Source organism: Lepidochelys kempii, chromosome 6 (genome assembly GCF_965140265.1).
Source record: "Lepidochelys kempii isolate rLepKem1 chromosome 6, rLepKem1.hap2, whole genome shotgun sequence".
Lineage (NCBI taxonomy): Eukaryota > Metazoa > Chordata > Testudines > Cheloniidae > Lepidochelys > Lepidochelys kempii.
In genome coordinates, this window is record NC_133261.1 from 116269191 (window position 1) to 116294962 (window position 25772).

The window sequence follows — 25772 nt, forward strand, 5'->3', positions numbered from 1 at the left end:
TGAAAAACCTCTCACCTATGTCTGAGCTATTGAAGTCCTCAAATTGCGTTTAAAGACTTCAAAGAGCAGAGAATCCTCCAGCAAGTGACCCGTGCCCCATGCTACAGAGGAAGGTGAAAAACCTCCAGGGCCTCTTCCAATCTGCCCTGGAGGAAAATTCCTTCCCAACCCCAAATGTGGCGATCAGCTAAACCCTGAGCATATGGACAAGCTTCACCAGCCAGATACCCAGGAAAGAATTCTCTGTAGTAACTCAGATCCCACCCCATCTAACATCCCATCGGGCCTATTTACTATGAATATTTAAAGATCAATTAATTACCAAAATCATGTTATCCCATCATACCATCTCCTCCATAAACTTATCGAGTTTAATCTTAAAGCCAGATAGGTCATTTGCCCCCACTGCTTCCCTTGGAAGGCTATTCCAAAAGTTCACTCCTCTGACGGTTAGAAACCTTCGTCTAATTTCAAGTCTAAACTTCCCAATGACCAGTTTATATCCATTTGTTCTTGTGTCCACATTGGTACTGAGCTTAAATAATTCTTCTCCCTCTGTGGTATTTATCCCTCGGTTATATTTATAGATAGCAATCATATCTCCCCTCAACCTTCTTTTGGTTAGGCTAAACAAGCCAAGCTCCTTGAGTCTCCTTTCATAAGACAAGTTTTCCATTCCTCGGATCATCCTAGTAGCCCTTCGCTATACCTGTTCCAGTTTGAATTCATCCTTCTTAAACATGGGAGACCAGAACTGCACACAGTATTCCAGATGAGGTCTCACCAGTGCCTTGTATAACGGTACTAAAACCTCCTTATCTCTACTGGAAATACCTCGCCTGATGCATCCCAAGACCGCATTAGCTTTTTTCACGGCCATATCACATTGGCGGCTCATAGTCATCCCGTGGTCAACCAATACTCCAGGTCGTTCTCCTCCTCCGTTACTTCTAATTGATGCATCCCCATCTTATAACAGAAATTCTTGTTATTAATCCCTAAATGCATAACCTTACACTTCTCACTATTAAATTTCATCCTATTACTATTACTCCAGTTTACAAGGTCATCCAAATCTTCCTGTAAGATATCCCGGTCTCTCTCTAAATTGGCAATACCTCCCAGCTTCGTATCATCTGCAAACTTTATTAGCACACTCCCACTTTTTGTGCCGAGGTCAGTAATAAAAAGATTAAATAAGACTGGTCTCAAAACTGATCCCTGAGGAACTCCACTGTTAACCTCCCTCCAGCCTGACAGTTTACCTTTCAGTAGGACCCGCTGTAGTCTCCCTGTTAACCAATTCCTTATCCACCTTTCAATTTTCATATTGATCCCCATCTTTTCCAATTTAACTAATAATTCCCCATGTGGCACAGTATCAAACGCCTTACTGAAATCTAGGTAAATTAGATCCACTGCGTTTCCTTTGTCTAAAAAATCTGTTACTTTTTCAAAGAAGGAGATCAGGTTGGTTTGGCACGATCTACCTTTTGTAAAACCATGTTGTATTTTGTCCCATTTACCATTGACCTCAATGTCCTTAACTACTTTCTCCTTCAAAATTTTTTCCAAGACCTTGCATACTACAGATGTCAAACTAACAGGCCTGTAGTTACCCGGATCACTTTTTTTCCTCAAAAATATGAACTATGTTAGCAATTCTCCGATCATACGGTACAACCCCTGAAATTGCTGGATTCCAAAACTGACAGAGGTTTATGATGCTCTGCTGAGAGGCTTAGTGGCTCACTTTCTATCTTTTAGTGGTGGACCTAATTCTGTTTCTCATTCCTCCCTAATGACAAGGGCAAAAAGTGCCATTAAGGCAAGAGAGGAAGGAAAGAAAACTTGGGGTGATGACTTTTTCAGAGCTTGGAATGTGAGAGAGAATACAAACATTTGAGACCATCTTTATCTGGTGGGCTGGAAGTGCTGGGACACGGAATTACCATGAGAAGGGTCAAAATCCAGGCATAAAATCTGCAGGTGCTGAGACTCCTCCAAGTTCAGCAAGGCTGAGACTCATTAGAGGGTTTATTGGGTACTTGCTGCTGATTGTGCATGCGCACACACACACACAAACGATACACAAAGCCATCCAGTTTAGGAGGAGCACGTTGTCCCATTCAAGCTTTACTGGTCTCTGATCTTTGAAAAAGAATAATAAAGTTCTTTGGAAGCTTTGCAATTTCAAATGCAACAACGCACTAGAATTTTTGCCTGCTTCAGTCTAAGATCCATCACAAGGCAGCAGAGGAAAACTTCAGATCATATTAAAAGGAAATGTTTATAGAAGCGCTTTGCTCTTTCTACAAAAACTGAGGTTCACATTCCAAGATGAGTAAGCTTATATGCTTCCCAAAAGAAACCTCAAAATTCCTTTACTCTTAAAAAAGAGGGGTACAAGATTGATTCTGGGAAAGAACAGTGACTAAAAGGCTGAGTATAATTATCTTTCCTCATATGCTCATGACTTTGAAGTTGGATCAGTTTTACTGAAAACACATGTTGCCGAATGCTAAAACATCTCACACAGGGGTGGCCAACCTGTGGCTTCGGAGTGGCACGTGGCTCTTCAGAGGTTAATATGCGGCTCCTTGCCTAGGCACTGACTCTGAGGCTGGAGCTGCAGATGCTAACTTTCCAATGTGCTGTGGGCTGCTCACTGCTCAACCCCCTGCTCTGCCCAAGGTCCCGCCACCACTCCACTCCCTCCCCCAAGGCCCCTGTCCCTTCCCCCTGCCTGCCATGCCCTCGCTCCTCACCAGAGCCTCCTGCGCACTGTGAAACAGCTGACTGCAGCGGGCAGGAGGCATGGGGAGATGCTGATTGGCAGGGCTGCCGGTGGGTGGGAGGTGCTGGGAGCGGCTGCTGATATATTACTGTTGCTCTTTGGCAATGTTCATTGGTAAATTCTGGCTCCTTCTCAGGCTCAGGTTGGCCACCCCTGCTCTCACACATTACCAGCTGAGATAGGACAGGTAATTCGTAATCTTAAAATTCCCTGATACCAGGCCAGGATTCATTAGTTACTGGCTATTTAGCTGAAATTTCCCAAGCACAGTACTTCACTATATCATCATCTGAAAAGAGATTTTATTGTGGGGGATCACATGGTTCAATTTCCCTTATAACTGGGGCTCTCTCCTCCCTCTCTACCACTTACCAGTATCAATTCAGTGTTGCTGATTTTCGGGATGGGCGACTCCTGCTGCTGGCAGTCTCAAGATGACACAAAGTTCTAGCAATCATGTGACTTGAGGGGGGCGGGGGAGGAGAAGGCTTCTAAACAGTTTTCTGTAGCCTAGTGGAAGAGGCACAAAACTGCAAGCCCAGAGACCATGAGTTCTAATCCTGGCTCTTTCACTGACCGCTGTTAGTATTTTGGTGCCCATACAAAACCTCATTATTAAACAAGGTTTTAGCCTATTAGACAGGAAGACCCAGAGACTTATAGACCAATCAGCCTAACTTTGATATCTGGAAAGATCCTGAAACAAATTATTAAATAATCTGTTTGTAAGCAGCTAGAGATAATAGGGCGATAAGCAATAGCCAACATTGATTTGTCAAGGACAAATCATGCCAAACCAACCTAATTTCCTTCTTTGACAGAGTTATTGGCTTAGTGGATATAGGGGAAAAACAGTAGACATGATACAGCTTGATTTTATTTAGGCTTTTGGACACAGTCCCACATGACATTCTCATAAACAAAGTAGGGAAATGTAGTCTAGATGAAATTACTATAAGATGTGTGCACAACTGTTTGGAAAAAAACAACAACACAACCATACTCAATGAGTGGTTATCAAAGGTTCACTGTCAAACTAGGAGGGCATATCTAGTGGGATCCTGGAGAAGTCAGTCCTGGGTCAGGTACTATTCAATATTTTCATTACTGACTTGGATAACGGAATGGAGAGTATGCTTATAAAATTTCCAGACGACACCGAGTTAGGAGGGGTTGCCAGCACTTTGGAATACAGGATTAGAATTCAGAACGACCATAACAAATTGGAGAATTGGTCTGAAATCAACAAGATGAAATTCAATAAAGACAGGTGCAAATTCCTACACTTAGGAAGGAAGAAAAATCAAATGCACAAATACAAAATGGGGAATAACTAGCTAGGTGGCAGTACTGCAGAAAACGATCCAGGGGTTATAATGGATCACAAATTGAATATGCAACTGTGATGCAGCTGCAAAAAAGGCGAATAGTCTGGGGAGTATTAACAGAAGTGTCATGCCGAAGACACAGGAGGTAATTGTTCTGCTCTACTTGGTGGGGCCTCAGCTGGAGCAGTGTGTCCAGTTCTAGGCACCACACTTTAGAAAAGATGTTGACAAACTGGAGACAGTCCAGAGGAGAGCAACACAAATGAGAAAAGGTTTAAAAACCTGGGAATGTTAAGTCCTGAAAAAAGAAGGCTGAGGGAGGAACCTGATCGCAGTCTTCAAAAATGCTGAAGGGCTATTCGAAAGAGGACTGTGACCAACTGCGCAGGTGGTCCCCCAGGAACTGGTTCTTGGCCCTATGCTATTTAACATTTTCATCAGTGACCTGGAATAAACATAAAATCATCACTGATAAAGTTTGTAGATGACACAAAAATTGGGAGAGTGGTAAATAATGAAGAGGACAGGTCACTGATATAGAGCAATCTGGATCACTTGGTAAACTGGGCACAAGCAAACAATGTGTGTCTTTAATCCGCTAAATGTAAATGTATACACCGAGAAACAAAGACTGTAGGCCATACTTACAGGATGGGGGGCTCTATACTGGGAAGCAGTGACTCTGAAAAAGATTTGGGGGTCATGATGGATAATCAGCTGAACATGAGCTCCCAATGCAATTATGTGGCCAACAAAAGCTAACGCAATCCTTGAATGCTGTAACGGGACTGGCCACCACCCGATCTCCCCGTTATCGCCAGAGGTTGCCCTCCAGCTCCCTGCATCTGTTGTCCCCCTCTTTAGGGCTCCTTAACCAAACTCAAGATAGTCCAAAGGAAATTAAAACATTCCCCACCTGGGGTCCACTTTATTCAGTTCTCAGGTATACACTGGTCCTCCAAGCCCCAGCACCAGTTCAGTGTCTCTCCTCCTAGCTGCAGGGTTCCCAGCCCTTTTCCCCAGAGCTGGGCATAGTTCAGTCTCTGCAAGCGCAAATCGTGTTCCCTGCAGCTGTTGTTTCCTCAAGCCAGCTACAGCTTCTCAGGCTTCTGCTTCCTGAGCATCTCCCATCTTACTGCAGCCAGCTGCTGCTCTCACACAGGTGTACCTCCTTTAGTAATCAGGGTTGGCTAGCCCCAGGCCCTCCAGGCATTAAGGGGTGAGCCACTTTGTTACAGATACATAAAAAAAGAATCTTGAGTGGGAGTAAAGAGGAACTGGTGTGACTGCTGCTGGAATATTGTGTCCAGTTCTGGTGTCCACAATTCGAGAAGGATATTGATAAATTGGAGAGGGTTTGGAGAAGAGCCATGATTAATGGATTAGAAACTAATTAATGGATTAGAAAACATGCCTTATAGTGAAAGACTCAAGGTACTCAGTCTATTTAGCTTAACAAAGAGAAGGTTAATGGGTGACTTGATTACAGTCTAAGTCAGAGCCTCATAAACAAACTAAGCAATTGCTTAGGGCCGCCAGCAGCTCAAGGGGGTCACTTATTCAGTTTTTATTATAAGAATTTGCTCATTTTAGAATGGGGGAGACAAAAATATTCCTGCTTAGGGCCCCCAATGGGCTAGCACTGCCAAAAAGTACCCACAAGGGGAACAAATATTTACTAATGAGCTAGTCAGTCTAAGAGAGAAAAATAAACAACATGATCCAATGGCTCAAAATTGAAGCTAGACAAATTCAGACTGGAAATATGGCATAATTTGTTTAATGTTGAGAGTAATTAACCATTGGAACAAAGGTCATGGTGGATTCTCCATCACTGGACATTTTTTCAAGATTGGATTTTTTCTAAAAGATCTGCTCTGGGAATTATTTTGGAGAAGTTCTATGGCCTGTGTTATGCAGGAGATCAGAGTAGACCATCCCTTCTGGTCTTTGAATCTATGAAAAAAACAAGTATTTACTTGTATTGTTACTGTTGTTCTTAGAGAGGAGGTGCAGACATGCATACATAGGTGTACACCCACCCAGGCTAGACTCTCCCCTGGTTATATAAGGGTAGCATCAACCAGACCCCCTCAGATGTCAAGAGTATAAAGTCTGATGTAGAGGCGACAGAGAGTGGTTGTGGAATACACACCTGCAACTCATCTCAAAGAACAGTTACAATGTAGGAAAAAGAAAAGGAGTACTTGTGGCACCTCAGAGACTAACCAATTTATTTGAGCATAAGCTTTCGTGAGCCATGCATCCGATGAAGTGAGCTGTAACTCACGAAAGCTTATGCTCAAATAAATTGGTTAGTCTCTGAGGTGCCACAAGTACTCCTTTTCTTTTTGCAAATACAGACTAACACGGTTGTTACTCTGAAACCTGTCATAATGTAGGAAAGGAACCATTTTTCTTCTTTGAGGAGACGCAGCTATGTTCCCTGTAGGCAGATCACAAGAAGTACCCTTGAATGACTTTACAGATGGAGCACTGTTCCTTAATGTACCGAGACACAAGCACCTTGGGTAGGGGACACTATTAGGGATGGAGGGTTCAGCACTCGTCCTGGGGTCTCGTTTAGGGCAGCTAGGCCGTGGGGTCCCACTTCTAAAAAAGGATACTTGACAGAGTCTGGGACCAGCAAGCATTCCAGAGGCCAGAGCCAGACATAATGTCTGAAGCCTACCGTGACTCAAGGAAGCTTGAAAGTACAAAGGCCCAATGTGTGAGTCCAAACACAGCAGCCTGGTGAGTGTTCAGAAAAGGGCTGCTTGACCAGGACTGTGACACCAGGTCTCAGAGGCCCAAATCTCAGCCACTTTTCCACACAAGTCTTTCAGTAGGAACACGGCAAATACATGCTTCTGTAACCCACACCAATATAGCATGATCCTGTGTCACCCTCTAGGAGCTGGACCACATATAGGAATGTACGACAGGATACTGCTTTGATACTAAGAGACATGGCTCCTTTGCTCAACTAATATAGGGCCATACTTCATCCACAGGCCCCAGGTTCAGTTCCCTGCAGATGACCCGAACAGAGTCATTGTTACATCTGCCTATTCTGTCTGTAACCATTAGGCCACAGTCTGATCCTAGAGCTGGGCAGAGAAACTAAGATTTCTGGTGGTCATTGTTCCACAGCTGTCTCTCAAATATTTATGTTATGTATACTTGTGTAAAGTAACTAGCAGTGTGCATGTCATGCCTCCTGGTACAGGCTAGTCCACAGAGAATAACAGCATACTTTCTGCCTCCCTGCTTATACCTATAGCGGACACTGAAGATATCTATGTTCTATGGCAGAGGTTCTCAAACTGTGGTCCGCAGACCATAGCTCCTTTTAAGGCACACCTGGGCAGCAGCACACAGAGAATGAAGGGCCACCCACCTAATCAGTGGAGCCATGCAAGTGTGACTCCACTTATTAGGTGCCTGGAACCTGGAGAAGACACACATGTAAGGTGAGGTGGTGGCCTTGGGTGGAATGGGGGTAAGTGGGGTGAGAAGAGGGGGTGGGGAAAATGTGGGGCGTGCAGGGCTCAACTGCCATAGAAAGAGGCTACTTTCCCCAGCTCCAGGGCTGGGGCTGCTGGGGAGATACGCCCCTCCTTCCCAGCCCCAGCTCTGTGGCTGCTGTGGCCGGGGAGAAACCGCCCCACCTTCCCAGCCCCAGCTCAGGGGCTGCTGCAGCAGGGGAGAGAGGGCACATCCATCGCATTAGAACGTAAGATTACTGATATTAAAATAAGAGTTGTGTGCTTTTATATGTAGAGCAAAAAAAGTTAAATATTATTAAGGTTTTTTTATATAGCGCTTTTATCCAAAGCTCTTTGCAATAGTTAGCTAATGGTGCAAATAACATTTGGAAAGTTCATTAAGTGGTCCGCCGAGATCCTCAGCAATTTTAAAGTGGTACACCTCTACCCCGATATAACGCGGCCTTCGGGAACCAAAAAATCTTACCGTCTTATAGGTGAGACCGCATTATATCAGGGTAGGGAGAGGAACTGCTCCCCGGCCCAGCTCACCTCCACTCTGCCTCCACCTCCTCCCCTGAGCGCACCGCTGCCGCTCTGCTTCTCCTCCCCTCCCTCCCTGCCAGGCTTGCTGCTCCAATCAACTGTTTGGCGCGGGAAGCCTGGAAGTGGGGGTGGGAGGGGGGGAAGAAGTGGAGCGGCGTGCTCAGGGGAGGAGGCAGAGTGGAGGTGAGCTGAGGTGGGGGGCTGCAGCAAGTGGCCGGGGGGGGGGGGGGGGGCAGAGGAACCGCTTGCGGTAACACAAATTCGGATATAACGAGGTAAAGCAGCCCTGCTCCCCGGAGCACTGCTTTACTGCATTATATCCGAATTCACATTGTATCAGACTGCATTATATTGGGGTAGAGGTATATGCAAAAAAAAAAAAAGTTTGAGAATCACTATTCTATAGATCAGAAGGTTGTACATTCAAACCCTGCTGAGGATGATTCGTGTGGAAGTGAAAACATATACAACGGCAAAGTTAGCATAAGAACCTTGGAGTAATAGTTGGAACTATTTCATATTGCAAAACATTGCATCTAGAAGTGAATTCGAATGCTGTGTTAATATTTATTTTATTGTTTGTATTTTGGTTAATAGGAGCTGCTCTGTTAAGGGGGTATGGCAGACTGAGAGAAGCTTGAAGGAGATTTTGCCTGTGTTTCCAGAGATTGGAAGAGGCTGTTTGCATAAGCTACAGAAAGGTGATAACTTGATCTAAGATGCATACTTTTCTGGAAAGCAGCCTCATTCTCACAGTGCAATGTTAATACTTAATAGCGATTGGATTCCTCAGAGTATTCCTAATAAACTATAGAACCTCTTCATTTGTAGGTTACCGGTTTGGATCCTAGCCAGCTCAGAAAGGATTAAAAATTGTTCCCATCTGATGGATGTTTGGTAGCCCCTATATGAGTATGGCAAGTCCCAGTTCCAGTTCCTAATATTGCCATTAAGCTTTGAACTAGATTGATCCCTTGTGGGCAGGGCCTGGTTCTTACTAAGTGTTTGTACCTACCACTATGGGGCCCCAACCTAAGTGGGGTCCTCCAGCTAAAACTCCTGCAGTGGGGGCCAGTCATCTTGCTATACATTTGTAAGAGTTGGGAAGACTAATGTCACATGCACACAGGAGTCTGGGCATGGGAAGTTCAAAAAAAAAAAAAAAAAAAAAAATCAAAGGACAGACCAAAAAACCAGGCCTTACATTTTTTTAAAAGTCTCAATTTCAGGGTCAATCTCAGTTTTTTGGGGACAGACATGTTATTTTTGTATGTGTGGGGTTGGCAGTGGTGCAAATGGTTGTAAGCAGTGCCAGGTCACTGTGGGAAGGTCAAATGTCCTTTGTAATCCTGTGATACTGTACTGGTTGTTGTGTATGAAGTCTTTCACTTATGGTTATCAATAAAAAAACAACAAGAAGGGAGCAGAGAAAGAGGGCTAACTTCACGGCACAGATAACACCATCTACCCACTAAGTTGCGGAGCAGCACTGCTAACAGCCCACTGATTCAACATGGAACTAAGAAACAGAAAACAGAATTGTAGATGTGAAAGCAGTCACTGCAGAGCATGCAAAAGTCATGTTCACTGTGATCTAGAATGGGTTATGTGGTTTGTTTGGGTTATAGCCTTCTGTACAATACAATGGCAGCCAGGGTATTTTGCAGTTCTGCCTCTCTATTACTGCATTTGCTTCCTGTTGCCATCTGGAGTATCCAGTCTGTACCAACATTTAAAACAAGAAAGACGACACCGGTTTGTTGGATCTTCCAACTACCCTTAGTTCCTGATAAATCTGCAATATTTAAAGGGATGTTGTCATCAAAAAAGAAAAAAAAAATCATCACACTTATCTGAAACCCTGAAAGAAATTAGAGGGGAAAAACCCCTTTTCCCTTTTCGTGTGTTTACTTAGGGTTTGTCTACACTGGCACTTTACAGCGCTGCAACTTTCTCGCTCAGGGGTGTGAAAATACACCCCCCCCCCCCCGAGTGCAGCAAGTTTCAGCGCTGTAAAGCACCAGTGTACACAGTGCCCCAACGCTGGGAGCTACGCCCCTCGTGGAGGTGGGTTTTTTATGGTGCTAGGAGAGCTCTCTCCCAGTGCTGCCGCGGCACTGCTTTAACGTTGCCAGTGTAGACTAGCCCTTAGTGAAAGTGACCATTTACAAAGTGTGGTTGAACGCACAATTTGCTCTGATTGTGTGGGTTTTTCCAACAGCAACATTGGTGAGAAACTATTTTTAACTCATTTTCTGAAATCCACTGGACAGGCATATGTGTTCTTTTTCATTTAGTACCTCAGCTGATTGTGCCCCTGTGTTTGTTTTGATGTGGTGGATCCAAACAAGAAATGCGACCATAGCTATCATTCAGAAAACCGAAGAAATTAAAATGTTTGATTTTTAAAAAACGGTCTCACCTTTGCTTAGGATCCTTCTTCAGCAAACCTGACAGAAGAGATTTTGCTTCAGGTGACAAAGTGCGTGGAAACCTAATCTCCTCCATGAGGATAAGTTCAAAGAGCTTCTCATGGTCCTGATTGTAGAAAGGGAGCCGGCCACACATCATTTCATACATTACGACTCCTAAGCCCCACCAGTCTACTGCACGACCATAGTCATTATCTTCCAGCACCTGCAGAAACACAAGAGAACAGCTTTAGTAGGTATTCCTGTGCTGTGACTATGCAAGGAATTCAAGTGACAGGGACTTATACTATTATATTCGTTTTCATGCATTTCACAACTCTGCAGGCACAGCATACTTGCTGCAGCTGAGAGAGCAGATCCCGTTGCACACAACTGACACTAATGCACACCAATGATTTATCCACAGGGAACGCTCTAGGCAAGCAAGAGGGAAAAAAGGCTAGAGAGAGATGGCTCTACCCCCCTTCCCCCCCCACATTACTTCCATGATATGCATAACCTAATGCCTAGAGGCTGAGAACCCAAGTCTGTTCTCAGATTACACAGCCAGCTGTTAAATCCTAACTTATTCATTAGAAACCATTCCAAATGGGGCCTCATTTTAAAAACAGGATGCCATTTGGGGGGCAAGAGAGGATTGATTAACCTATTGCTTCAAAGCTACAATCATATCTATATCTGTTCCCTTTCCATGTCAACTTGTACGTTTTCTTTATCCTCACCAGAAAAGCTATGCAGCAACCCAGGAAAGACAGCTTGCAAGTTTTAGAAGAATTGCTGAGCTGAATTAAACTGTAAGGGCCCAAGGTTCAAAATAGCTCAGTTCTCTTTTGCACTTCTGGCCTTTATGTTGCCCTAAATGGGAGCCAAGTGCTTTTGAAAATCTGGCCCTAAATCTTTTCAATTTGCAATCTCCTTATTATACACACAGATGTTCAGAAAAAAAAATTGTTTCTCTCTCACAGTGGAGAAAATCTACTATTACAATTTTCTCTTACTTAATTGTATCCTCAGGTTTAGGTTGGGTTACATGATATTTGATAGCTTTACTCTCCTTACAGTTCTGCACTTTACTGCTTCTCACTGGTACGAGGTAAAAGCACTGTTTGTTCATTCTTTAGTGCCTTGCAGTGTCAGTGCCTACCCAATTTACAGAACTGCACTTCAGAACCATTTATGCTCAGAAATAAGTCTTCAGTAGGACTCAGGACCAAAGAGCCAACTGAAGCCAGAAGTAGTTTTGCCGCTAACTTCCATGGGAGCAGAATCTGGCACTTTATGAATTAATTATTAAGATCCTGTGGATAAAGAGAAAGATCAAGATTTTCTTTGTAAAAAATTGTTTGTGTTCTCTCTATATATTCACTAATTATTTAGTACTCTGCCTTAAAAATGATCTGAATCAGAAAAAAAGTCCTGCAGTAAAAATCCAAAGGCTGTCAGGTATTAGATTACCCCGCACAGGTCTATTTACAGCATCTCTTGCTGTATGATTCACACCAAACGACAGCTGGTTCTACAGCTGCCCCATATATGTATAAGACCAACACAGCTGCTTGTCTGCCAGGATTCCAGGAGCCAGCCTCATCCTTTATGAGGAATCACAGTTTCTAACTTTATAGGAGATAGTGTGTGATAATGCAGTTAGCCATATTTCTGAGCCACACCCTTTCACGAAGCACTTCCTGTTCATTCTAAACCACTTAGGTTACTTAAAATAAAGTAGACACATTGCTGCTAGATACACAATAGGAATATTTTTTTTTTTTAAAAGCCAAGATCGAGTCCTACAAAATCAGGCCTTCTAAAACTCAACAACGATAATTTGGCCAAGATACTAAAAGAACACTAGTTATAATTCAGATTACTAACTAGAACCCTGAATTTCTTACCTCCATACAGCACAAAACAAGTACCAATCCTTATTTTTCAAAGTAAAAAATACTTCTCACAAACCCCACAGTGCTTATATTAATGTTTATACAAAACAGGACAATGATTTAGTCTTACTTTAAGTATGTTCACAACTGAGAAGAGAAAAAATAATATAGAAGTAGCATGAAAGGTACTTATATACCCATGATTTATTGCAATGTGCATGGTAACTGAGAAGCAATAGGTAACAAGGTCATTTAACTTAAATTAAGCGGATGGTCAGTTCACCACAGTTCTTGGCAGCTGTGTGATGGAATTTACAAGAGAAGACACAACAGCTGTAAACAGGACAGTCATCAATATATCTGACACATCAAAGCGGACGCAGTTCAGTCCCTGCCATCCATGCACAAGATTCCAATACGAACCTAAAAACAACTATGCAACAACTGTATAAACATGCTCTTATGCTGGATTCAAGTTACAAATAGAGAGGAAAAGAAAGAGACCCCTACTTTTAAGGATACATGACCTTAAACATACAGAATACTCATTCATGCACAATTTCCAGATTTTTTGCATGCTATCAGCCAGATGACAAAAGCCTTCAGAATTTAACACTCTAACCAATAGCTGGGATTTGCAATGAAGAGCGTGAGCTAGGTTAGTCAAAAGGATTTGTCCTTCTGTGTTATGCTTAAGCCAGATCATTATAAATATTAAAGGAAAATATTACAGGTAAAATGATTGAGGGGTAATTCATATAGAAACATTCCGTGGCTGCTTCAGACACATTCCGCGTCAGGAAAAAATTCAAAAGTAAAATAATCTCCAATGAGATTTGCCCAGTCTTTCACTGGCCCACAAAATCCACAGTTATAATCAGAGACTAAAGTTTAACACTGCTTTTAAAAGGGATAATGGCAGATTTAAAGCCATATTTGTAAACAACAAACTGCCTTAGCTGTTTTACTGATAACTCTTTGTGTCAGTGGTTCTCAACCTATGGACTGCTGATGATTCACAAGGAGCTTCTGGTTGTCCATGAGAGCTGGCAGACATCATGGAGCTGGCTCGATCTCCTTGCTTCAAGCTACTTTGACAGGTGCCCAGGTTCTTCATTTCAATGAAGCGGCTGGATGGCTGTACAAAGAGCTGGAAAAAATGAACACAGCTGCCTCCCCGCCACTGCTGTGTAGGAGGAGAGTATAAACAGAAGCCTCCAGAAAGGACAAGAGCCATCAGTGGAACAAAACAAAAACAAAAGCAATGTTTCCCAAAGGTAACTTTTCCATGTAACCAATTCCTGTACTTGTGCCTTACGCTGCTATAACTGAAAGCATGTTTACTCGTGGCTCCATTTCACCCAACTTGGACAAAGAGCGAAATGGAGCCACGGTTTCATTTTCATGCTGTTGTGCACTGGCACAGTGCTCCACTGTCCGGACTGCAAACAGTTCAGGGGAAAGGTTTAAAAACTTTTAAAGAGGGAAGTCATGAAAACATTTCTGCTAATTAAGTTCTGCAAAATGTCTTTAGTACAAAGAAATGTAAAATTCTGAACACAGATTACCTGTCCGTATTGTTCCTTCCAGAAAAGTATGGTACACTATTCACTTTGGGGAATATCTATCTATCTATAATGGTATATGCTAGCTGCACCTTTGTCCCCTACCTAGTCTCTCTGAGTGTACCTCCTCAGGTGTCAAACCTTGTGCCTTTACCTATCCCAGGCCTGAATTCCACTTTTCTACCTCTAATTAGACTGGGCCCTAGACCATCAACCCTGTGTATCAATCATGCTTACCCAGCAAGTCTGAGTGAGCTCTGACAACCTGTAGTTCTTCCCTTTGGGAGTCTCTGACCAGTGTTGTACAGTGACAAAACAGCTTTCCTAAAGGATGGTTTATTTTGCAGAAGGAATAAAGCATTTAGAGAAAAAAAGAGGGTCACTCACCTTGTGCAGTAACTGAGGTTCTTCAAGATGTATCCCCCTGTGGGTGCTCCACTTCAGGTGATTGGGCGCCCCATGCCTCTAGTCAGAGAGCTTTGACAGCAGTACCCGGTTGGGCTGCACATGCACTCTCCCTGTCTCACACCTGTAGCAGTGGTTAACAAGCGCTGTGTGGCCAGCCCCCATCTCAGTTCTTTCTCAACTGCAGAGGACCTTGCAAAAACTCCAAAGCAGAGGGGAGGAAGGTGGGTAGTGGAGCACTCACAGGGACATACATCTCGAAGAACCTCAGTTACTACACCTTCTCTTCTGCTTCGAGTGATGTCCTTGAGGGTGCTGCACTTCAGGTGACTGTAGAGCAGTGCCCCTCAGCGGAAAGGAGGGGCTTCAGAGTTGGATCTGTGACAGATGATAGGACCGTGAGTCCTAATAAAAAGTGTCAGATGTCAAATCTTGCTTGATTGCGTAGTGCTGAATGAATGTGTGGGCCGAGGACCAAGTGGCTGCTTTACATGTCTAATAGTCACAGCATTAAGGAAGGCTACCAACCGGAAGAGCGACCTGGTAGAATGCGTTCTAACCCCCCAGTGGGGGTTCAAGTTTGTCTTGGCGTTAGCAGAGATGAATGCACTCTGAAATCCATTTGGAGAGTCTCTGCTTATATATAGCTTCTCCTTTGGATCTCTCCGTAGTTGAGAGAAACAGTTTTGGTGCCTTCCTGAATAGTTTAGTCCATTTGAGATAAAAGGCTAGTGCCCTTCTGACACCTAGAGGATGAAGTGCTGCTTTTTGCCTGTTGTTATGAAGTTTAGGGAAGAATGCAGGAAGATTAATAGGTTGGTTGAGGTGGAACGAAGAGGGTACATTAGGTAGAAATTTAGGATGCACTCAGAGTGACCTTGTTCTTGAAAAAGATCGTGTATGGGGGTATGCCAGGAGGGCCCCATATTCTCGTACACATCTTATGGATGTGATGGCGACAAGGAAGGCTATTTTCATTGAAAGGCGTAATAGTGAACGGCAGCCAAGGGCTCAAACGGAGGTCTGGAAAGTGAATGAAGTACTAAATTAAGATGCTATGGAGGCATTGGGACTCAGAGTTCAGGACAGAGGTTCCAGAAACCTTGTAGGAATTGTTTTGTAGTTGGATGGGCAAAGACTGAAAAAACCTCATCCACTTTAGAGTGGAACATTGTGACAGGTGTGAGGTAAACTCTGAATGAGCTCAGTGAAAGACCCAGGTTTTTTTTATTGAAGTATATAGTCCAGGATTAGTGGTAGAGCAGAGGTGGTAGCTCTGATTTGTTTGTTCTGGCACCTGTGTGGAATCTCTTCCATTTGTGGAGATAGGCTGAGTATGTAATCAACCATCTCTGCTGCCTAGCAAGGTATCCTTCACCCTTTCTGAGCAGGTCATCTCCTTGCTTTGAAACCATGGAGGAGCCATGCTCTCAGGTGGAGTATCTCCAGGTTCGGGTACAAGATCTGACCTGCATCTTGTGACAGGAGATGTGGAAGAAGTGGGAGAACTCGCAGTGAACATGCAGACATCTGCTGCAAGTATGGAAATCAAATTTGTCTGGGCCATGTGACAGCTATCAAGATGACCCTGGATAGGTCAGTCTTGATCTTTTATCTGACCCTAGACAACTACGGGGTAAGAGAGAAAGCATAAAAGCGAGGTGCAGCCCATCTGAGGAGGAAGGCATTGTCTATGGATCCTGGCCCCAACCCCACTTTGGAGCAAAATGATGGGCATGTGCTGTTCTGACTCATGGCAAGTAGATCTCTGGGGGGAGAAACCCCATTGCTGGAATACATGCTGTATCACCGAGGTATTTATTTCCCACTCATGATTGTAGGAGAACTTTCTGCTTAACATGTCTGCTGTGGTGTTGTGACGTCCCAGAAGATAGGAGGCTGACATGGTGATGTTATGATAGATGCACCAGTTCCACAGTCTTAAAGCCTTGGCGCAGAGGGAGCGTGACCTTGCTCCTCCATGTTTGTTTATATAGAACATGCAAGCAACGTTGTCCATCGGGATCTGTATGGTTTTGTTTTTGATCATAGGCAGAAAGTGGGTTCATGGGTTGCGAACTGCTTGCAGTTCCAGAACATTTATGTGCAGTGCTGATTCCGAAGAAGACCACCTGTGCTGTACTGTCAGGTTGTTTAGATGGACCTCCCAGCCCACTAGGGAGACATCCATTGTGATTATCATTGTGGGGGAATCTGTAGAAAGGGGACCCCTGCACACACCTTGTGTGAATGGGACCACCACTCTAGCGAGTTCATGACCTTCTGTGGTATGTTGAGAGGCTTGCTCGGACTGTGTTTGTGGGGGATATACACTGTCCTGTGCCACCCTTGTAGGTAGCCCATGTGTAATCTGGTATGTTTTACGATGGAGGTGGTTGCCACCATGTGGCCTAGTAGTTTGAGGCAAGTCCTGGAAGATGTTTGTGGACTGTTCACTGTAGTGTTGATCAGATTCACTAATGTGACAAATCTGTGCCGCGGTAGTGAAGCTTTCGCCTCCAACGAGTTTAGGTGAGCCCCAGTGAATTCTAGTTCTTGTACTGGTGTCACTGTTGGCTTTTGAATGTTTATTTGGAGACTGAGTTTTGTAAAAACTGATGTTGTCTTTTGTGTGGCTTTGATGGCTTCTTCCCAAGTGGGGGCTTTGAGTAGACTGTTGTCTAAAAATGGGTACATCATGACCCTTTGCTTGCATAGATGGGCCGCTACCACTGCTAGAACTTTGGAAAAAACTTGAGGGGCCATGGAGAGGCCAAAGAGCAGTATCTTGTACTGATAGTGATCTTGTCCCAAAACAAATTGGAGGAACCGCCTGTGTGATGGATGTCTGGCGACATGAAAGTATGAGTCTTGCAGGTCAAGGGCCGAAAACCAGTCCTCTCATGGGATTACTGTTGCTAAAGTAACCATCCTGACAAAAGTGTTTTGACAAATTTGTTTAGGTTTCTCAGACCAAAAATGGGCCTCCAAACCCTGGATCAAGAAATATGGGAATAAAAGCCCTTCCCTCTGTGTTGTACCGATACTGGTTCTACTGCACCCAAGTGCAGGAGATGGTCTACTTCTTGTCTCAGAAGGTGTTCGTGAGGGTAGGTGGGGGGAATAGAGGTGAACTGGATGGACAAACTGGTGGTGATAATTTCCAGCACCCATTTGTCTGAAGTAATAATTTGCCATGTTGGTAGAAAGAGGTTTCAGCAACTGGAAGGATGGAGTGGAGGTCAAGGATAATCTAGGCATGGCCCAATATCTAAACAAATACTTTGCCTCAGTCTTTAATAAGACTAAAGAGGATCTTAGGGATAATGGTAGCATGATAAATGGGAATGAGGATATGGAGGTAGACATCACCATATCTGAGGTAGAAGCGAAACTCAAACAGCTTAATGGGGCTAAATCGGGGGGCCCAGATAATCTTCATCCAAGAATATTAAAAGAATTGGCACAAGAAATTGCAAGCCCATTAGCAAGAATTTTTAATGAATCTGTAAATTCAGGGGTTGTACCATATGATTGGAGAATTGCTAACATAGTTCCTATTTTTAAGAAAGGGAAAAAAAGTGATCCAAGTAATTATAGGCCTGTTAGTTTGACATCTGTAGTATGCAAGGTCTTGGAAAAAATTTTGAAGGAGAAGGTAGTTAAGGACATTGAAGTCAATGGTAAATGGGACAAAATACAACATGGTTTTACAAAAGGTAGATCGTGCCAAACCAACCTGATTTCCTTCTTTGAGAGAGTAACAGATTTTTTAGATAAAGGAAACGCAGTGGATCTAATTTATTTAGATTTTAGTAAGGCGTTTGATACTGTGCCACATGGGGAATTATTAGTTAAATTGGATAAGATGGGCATCAATAGGAAAATTGAAAGGTGGATAGGGAATTGGTTAAAGGGGAGACTACAACGGGTCCTACTGAAAGGTGAACTGTCAAGTTGGAGGGAGGTTACCAGTGGAGTTCCTCAAGGATCAGTTTTGGGACCAATCTTATTTAATCTTTTTATTACTGACCTGGGCACAAAAAGTGGGAGTGTGCTAATAAAGTTTGCAGATGATACAAAGCTGGGAGGTATTGCTAATTTAGAGAAGGACAGGGATACCCTACAGGAGGATCTGGATGACCTTGTAAACTGGAGTAATAGGAATAGGATGAAATTTAATAGTGAGAAGTGTAAGGTCATGCATTTAGGGATTAATAACAAGAATTTTAGTTATAAGCTAGGGACGCATCAACTAGAAGTAACGGAGGAGGAAAAGGACCTTGGAGTATTGGTTGATCATAGGTTGACTATGAGCTGCCAATGTGATATGGCTGTGAAAAAAGCTAATGTCGTCTTGGGATGCATCAGGAGAGGTATTTCCAGTAGGGATAAGGAGGTTTTAGTACCGTTATATAAGGCACTGGTGAGACCTCACCTGGAATACTGTGTGCAGTTCTGGTCTCCCATGTTTAAGAAGGATGAATTCAAACTGGAACAGGTACAGAGAAGGGCTACTAGGATGATCCGAGGAATGGAAAACTTGTCTTATGAAAGGAGACTCAAGGAGCTTGGCTTGTTTAGCCTAACTAAAAGAAGGTTGAGGGGAGATATGATTGCTCTCTATAAATATATCAGAGGGATAAATACCAGAGAGGGAGAGGAATTATTTAAACTCAATACCAATGTGGACACAAGAACAAATGGATATAAACTGGCCACTAGGAAATTTAGATTAGAAATTAGACGAAGGTTTCTAACCATCAGAGGAGTGAAGTTTTGGAATAGCCTTCCGAGGGAAGTAGTGGAGGCAAAAGATCTATCTTGCTTTAAGATTAAACTCGATAAGTTTATGGAGGAGATGGTATGATGGGATAACATGTTTTTGGTAATTAAATATTCATGGTAAATAGGCCCAATGGCCTGTGATGGGTTTTTAGATGGGGTAAGATCCAAGTTACCCGGGAAAGAATTTTCTGTAGTATCTGGCTGATGAATCTTGCCCATATGCTCAGGGTTTAGCTGATCGCCATATTTGGGGTCGGGAAGGAATTTTCCTCCAGGGCAGATTGGAAGGCCCTGGAGGTTTTTCGCCTTCCTCTGTAGCATGGGGCACGGGTCACTTGCTGGAGGATTCTCTGCTCCTTGAGGTCTTCAAACTACAATTTGAGGACTTCAATAGCACAGATATAGGTGTGAGGTCTTTTTTAGGAGTGGTGGGTGAAATTCTGTGGCCTGCATTGTGCAGGAGGTCAGACTAGATGATCATAATGGTCCCTTCTGACCTAAATATCTATGAATCTATGAATCTATGAATTGGGAGAGGTCTCTCGGACCCTCAACCAAACCATCAAATTTGATATTTCAGTCCAGGTTGTTATGATGTAGGAGATTGAGATGGGAGTGGCCTACGTCTTGTGGGTCTTTGTCTCTACCTCTGGGCGTCATATTACGTCTGCGGTTGTGTGTAAGGCACTGGTCTGGAGTGTTCTGATGGGTAATATATGACCTGTTTTAGTTTTTGTGCAGGTGTGTAGATGCCTAAAGACCAAAGAGTCGCTTTAGAGTCTTTCAATGCATGGAGGGACTCATCAGTCTTACCTGCAAATAATTTTGACCTTCAAAGGGAAGATCCTCTCTGGTGGATTGCAGCTCCTTTGGGAATCCAGACAGGTGGAGCCAAGAGGCACATTGCATTACTATGGCAGTTGCAATGGATCTTGCCACTGTGTTTGCGGAGTCTAAGGATGCCTGAAGATCTGTTCTTGCCAGGAGATGGCCTTCAGAAATGACTGACCTAAATTGCTCCTTTTTGTCTTCAGGGATAATGTCAATAAATTCAAACAGTTTTGAGTAATTTGTGTGATTGTATTTCGCCATCATGGCTTCATAGCTGGCTATTCTGAACTATAATGTTGCTGATGAATAGGTCTTGTGATCAAAAAGATCCCATCTTTTCCACTCTATCATATGGGGTGGTCCTTGAATGGTGTTGCCTGCCCTGCTCGTTGACAGCTTCTATGAGTTTGGCTGGGGGTGTGAAAATAGAAACTCTAGGTCCTTCAATGGGACATAACACTTCTTATCCACCCTCTTACAAGTAGTGGGGGGGATTGCTGTGGGTGTCTGCCAGATAGTCTTGGCAGGATGCATGAGTGCCTCATTATAGGAAGGGCTATTTTACAGGAGGCTGATGTGTGTAATATGTCCACCAACTTGTGTTGGGAATCAACAACCTCTTCCAGGGGGATTTGGAGCGTGTCTGCAATTCTTTTAAACAGCTCCTGAACTTGCTTAAAATTGTCTCCTACTGTAGGTGGTAGAAGCATGATGGTTTCATCTGGAGAGGAGGAGGAGGAGGTGTTAGCTGCAGAAGTGGCCTCCTGATCTAGAGCCTCCTGTTTCATCAAGAGTCTCCTCAGGGAGCTCACAGAGCCCCTCCTCTGATGCTGATGGGGAGCATCTCTGTCTTTCCCTGGAGTTACTGGGAAGCTTGGAATAATGTTCCCTACGGGTCCCAGTATGGCAGGAATGACACTCGTGGTGGCATCCATGAATGTCCATACCACCCCTGGGTGCCAACTCTGGAGCGGTGTCCTGGCTGTTCCTATAGATCTGGTCTGTTGATTCTCTGGATGGGTGAAGAGTGGTGTGAGGAACAAACCACTCCTCATCATCGGCCTCCTCGCTGGAAAAAGGAGAGGCAGATCTGTTTGTCTGTCTGTATAATGGTGCCGAATGTACCGATGCTGTATCAGTACTGATAGGAGGTGATTCTGGTGCCGCAGCAACTAAGTCCTAAGTACTAAGTCCTTATGTCAGAAAAATTGGTGCATTCCAAGAGATCTCAGTACCAAAGACGGAATCTGTAATTGTTGCAGTACTGGGAATTGTTGTGGTACCAGGAGGTATTGCGGCACCAGGAGAATCGGTGCTGATTATGTCCGTACCGAAGGGGGTAAAGTAGACTTTGGTACCGCTGTCTCTACACTATGCGCCAGAGGGCCAGGAGATGGCGCCATAAGCTGAAGCACTGCAGAGGTGCTCAATACAGAGTGTTTAATTGCTGCAGTCGGTGTCATGGTAGAAGGGGTGGTCTTGTCTCTGCAGTCCTTCTGAGAGCCTGCCCACTTAGGGTCTTTGGCCTTAGTGGTACTAGTAGGTACTTAGCCGTGGCGTGGTTTGTACTGATGATAGGGAGAGTTGGTGAACGCTTCTTTTTCAAGACTCCTTTCATAGGAGAAGTGGTAGCTCTCTTCTTCGTCTTTTTTTCTGAGAGACAGGCCCTTCCTGTGCAGAATCAGTGAGGGAAGTCTGTCAAAGCCGAGGTATGCAACCGGTGATCGGGAGGAGTTTGTGATCCCAGGTCAGAGGCTGGGCAGAGAGATTTCTCCATGAAGATGAGTTTAAGCTCCTTGCTTTGGCAACGAAAGCACTTCTGAGGTACATGCGTTTCCCCCAAGCAGCAGACACGCTAGGAATGTCCATCTGAGACTGGAATTGCCTCTCGGCAGGAGAGGCAACGTTGAAAGCCCAGAGACCCAGGCATTCACAGATAAAATTATCCCAGAGAGGAGTGAATGAAAACAAAGAAAAAAAAAATATTTTTTTTAAAATGGGGAGAAAAAAAGAAAAAGAAAAGGGATAGGAAACAAATTTTACGTAACTACTCAATCTACTACACTACACAGCTAATCCTAAATTTAAAGGTAAGTCGTACAGAGGCACTGCCGAAGCTCTGACTTGGATCAAGGGTGATTGAGAAGGAACTGACAGAGGGTTGGCAGCTAGTTAACTGCCTCTACAAGCACAATACAAAGAGAGCACATGTGCAGCCCTACTGGGTACTGCTGTAAAAGTTCTCCGACGAGAGGCACAGGGGCGTACAATCACCTGAAGTGGAGCACCCACAGGGACATCACTTGAAGAACAGATTTTAGAACATCAGTCTATCTTACCTAAAGCCTTACCATCCTCTGATGATAACCTAAGAGGGTAACTTCTTCAGATACCCCCTTTAGATGCCTATCCCTCAATCTGGTTCCCCTGGACCAACTTCCTCCTAACCACCACTCCGCGCATTCCTCAAGTCTTCCTTTTCAATCCTGCCACAGTTCTTTTGATCTTCTGCTTCCCAAGACCATTCCTGTCCTGGCTTTGTCTCTAAATGTCTCTCAAAGGTTTGCTGAGAAGTGGCTTGTCTTGAGCCATGCTATTCCCCAGCCTGCTTGTTCTTTCTTACAGACCCCTATTAAACTAGACCAATAGATTCATACAGGGAGCATCCCAGTAATCAGATCAACATACAGCATTCATAAATTATTATATGGAGCAGTTCCACATCCATCACAAAAGTTACTCATTTAATTTTTAAAAGGATTTGAAATATATTCAAAATATTTTCTATAGCTATTTAATTTTAAAAATTTAATATAAAATATATCCTGCTATATAATTATAACTTTTTATATACTCCCTGAAGTGAACTGTACTTTTCTCTTCTTAAAGACGCACAGACAGAAGAAAATAACCTATGTGAAAACATTTAACATTTCTCTATACTAATGAAATTTTGCAGAACAATGAATAAAAAGGTTTTTATCTATATCATAAAATAAAATATACACATTTTTACAAACAAACAGTGCAGTTAGTACAGGAAATATTTAAATAACAATTCTGCTATCTCAAGAATGGCATTTATTTAAGAATACAGTTAGGTACAATAGCTGTAATAAAAGGTACCTCTGGTGCAAGATATTCTGGAGTGCCACAGAAAGTCTTCATTGTTGCTCCATCCTTGATACCTTCTTTGCATAGCCCAAAGTCTGTTATTTTTATGTGTCCATCTTTATCCAGCATAAGATTTTCCAACTTAGATAAAAATCCAAATTAAAATGGTCATTAGATACACAATCCATAGACTTGAGTGAGTTTGTAAAATACTTGGATTTCTGCAGGTTATTCTTTTCAGCCCTGTTCACCCTGGGATAAGAATTATACTAGCTACCAAAGTACATATAATGTAAATATACATTTACATCATTTCCCTTAGGGATAACTTCAGAAAAGTAACTTGAGATCATTGGGCAGTTGACATACATATAGTGAGAATACAGAAAACAGTCATACTACATCTAAGCTCCTTAAATGTTACAGTCAGCAAAAGCACAAATTTAAAAACAAAGAAACTCCTTTGCCCCTGCTTTTACTTAGAGCATCTTTCATAGGCCATTTCAATACTGACAGAGGCTTGCAGCAGTGACAAAAACAATGAATCAATTTAAAGCTAAGGGATCAATTTACAATAGCACACTGTACATGGTAAATATGCTGTAAATTTACTCAGAATTTGATAATTATATAAAAACTGAGAGAATGCTGGCACTATCCATTTCTGATGGCACTACCCATAGCTCATGAAAATAAAGCTCTATATGCTGACGGTACTTATGCTATAGGGTGGGGTTTTCAAAGGAGCCTCAGAGAGAGAGGCGCTTAACTCCTACTGAATTTCACAACAGCTTGAATATTCATAGATTCCAAGGCCAAAAGGGACCATTGTGATCATCTAGTCTGACTACCTATATAACACAGGACAGAGAACTTCCCCAAAATAATGTGTAGACCAGATCTTTTAGAAAAAAACATCCAATCTTGATTTAAAAATTGTCAGTGATGGAGAATCCATCATGACCCTTGGTGAGTTTCTCCAATGGTTAATAACGCTCACTGTTAAAAATTTACATCTTATTTCCACACTGAATTTGTTTAGCTTCAATTTACAGCCACTGGATTTTGTTATATCTTTCTCTGCTAGACTGAAGAGCCCATTATTAAATATTTGTTCACTGTGTAGACACTTACAGACTGTAATCAAGTCACACCTTAATCTTCTCTTTGGTAAATTAACTAGATTGAGCTCCCTGAGTCTTTCGCTATATGGCACGTTTTCTAAACCTTGAATTATTCTTGTGGCTCTTTTCTGAACTCTCTCCAGTTTATCCACATCCCTATATACACAGCGCCTTTCATCTAGATGGCTCCTAAAATGAACTGTGGACTGAAAGAATAGTAATAGCACTTCTCATAGACTTCTGGTGAGGGAATGCAGCCATCATTCTTAATCAGAAAGAACACAAAAGTTTGTATGATTCATTTTTCCCCCTCAAATAGAAAAGCCAAGGAAAACGTAGTCAGTTTTAACTGCAAGTGAAAAATAGAACAAGGGAGCAGAATGTTCACACAGTCTGAATTTGTACATAGAGTGTACATTGACCAAGACACCACAAATACCCTCCATCGCTTAGAAGAACCAGGGTCTTTTTCATAATAAAGTGGTCAATTCTTTAATTTCATATCCATGTGAAGATGCATCCCCAATAACAGAGTGCCCCTTCGTATTCTACCAAGGCACTGGTTCCATACACTTGGGGAGAATCAATCCCAAAAATTCGCTTTCTGCAGCAGTAGAGTATTCAAGTGCTTAGTTTGAGATCTTATAACAATCATGGCCAAAAATAATATAGCTGTAATATTTCTGTTATAACAAAGTTTGGTGGATAGATTTATTGTATTTAAGTGTAATCAGCTTCTGTGACTTTAAGAACTGTAACAGTCCAAACCCATTTTTAATAGCCTATGAAATGAACAGTCTTCTAAGTACCTTTAAATCTCTATAAACCACATTCTTCTCTGAATGCAGGTAATCCAGTGCTGATACAATCTCAGCTCCATAAAACCGAGCCCGGTCTTCAGAAAAGACACGCTCTCTTGACAAATGGAAAAACAACTACAACAGCAAGAATTTATTACATTTAGAATGCACATACTTCATATACGTTATAGACAATCCTGCCTGGAATCAGATATTTACCCAGAAAGGAACCTTTTTCCCCCCGGACACAGCTGTGCTCCGAAACATTCTAAAAGCTGCACCATAAATTAAATGATTAAACGTAAGTGTAATAATATATTTCAAATTCATAGCTGCTCTATTTGACAATTTGATGTACTATTAATTTTTATCAGTATATATAAACAACTAAAACAAATCAAATTATTTTCTTAGCTCGTTACTTATTAAACCAGATTTTTATTGCATTACTTTAAAAGCAGGAGATTCCTTATTTGACATAAATTGGATTTCTCTTCTTCTGAAATGTCTAACAGTATGTGTTTTCATTTACAGCTCTGTCCTCAAAGTACCGTGTGCTTTGAAATTATAATACAAAAAGCTTCAATGGTGTAGAGAAAGCAGCAACAAGATGTATAAACCTCCTGCACCAATAAAGACAGACTTTAAGATACTAGTATAATTTTTGTTAACTA

General features: G+C 42.7%; 1 protein-coding gene across 6 annotated transcripts in view; it reads right to left on the reverse strand.

Moving 5' to 3' along the window:
• The window catches only part of AKT1 (AKT serine/threonine kinase 1), a 115411-nt gene that overhangs the window by 17022 nt on the left and 72617 nt on the right, over nt 1-25772 (reverse strand). For 5 of the 6 annotated variants that reach the window (XM_073349807.1, XM_073349805.1, XM_073349806.1 and 2 more), the window contains 3 exons: nt 25108-25233; nt 23187-23315; nt 10582-10796 (listed from right to left, as the gene is read on the reverse strand). In XM_073349807.1, the coding sequence (XP_073205908.1) occupies nt 10582-10796; nt 23187-23315; nt 25108-25233 (470 nt within the window). Of the gene's footprint in view, nt 1-5888; nt 6082-10581; nt 10797-23186; nt 23316-25107; nt 25234-25772 lie in introns of those variants that run through there. The other variant, XM_073349809.1, reaches the window with a different exon arrangement.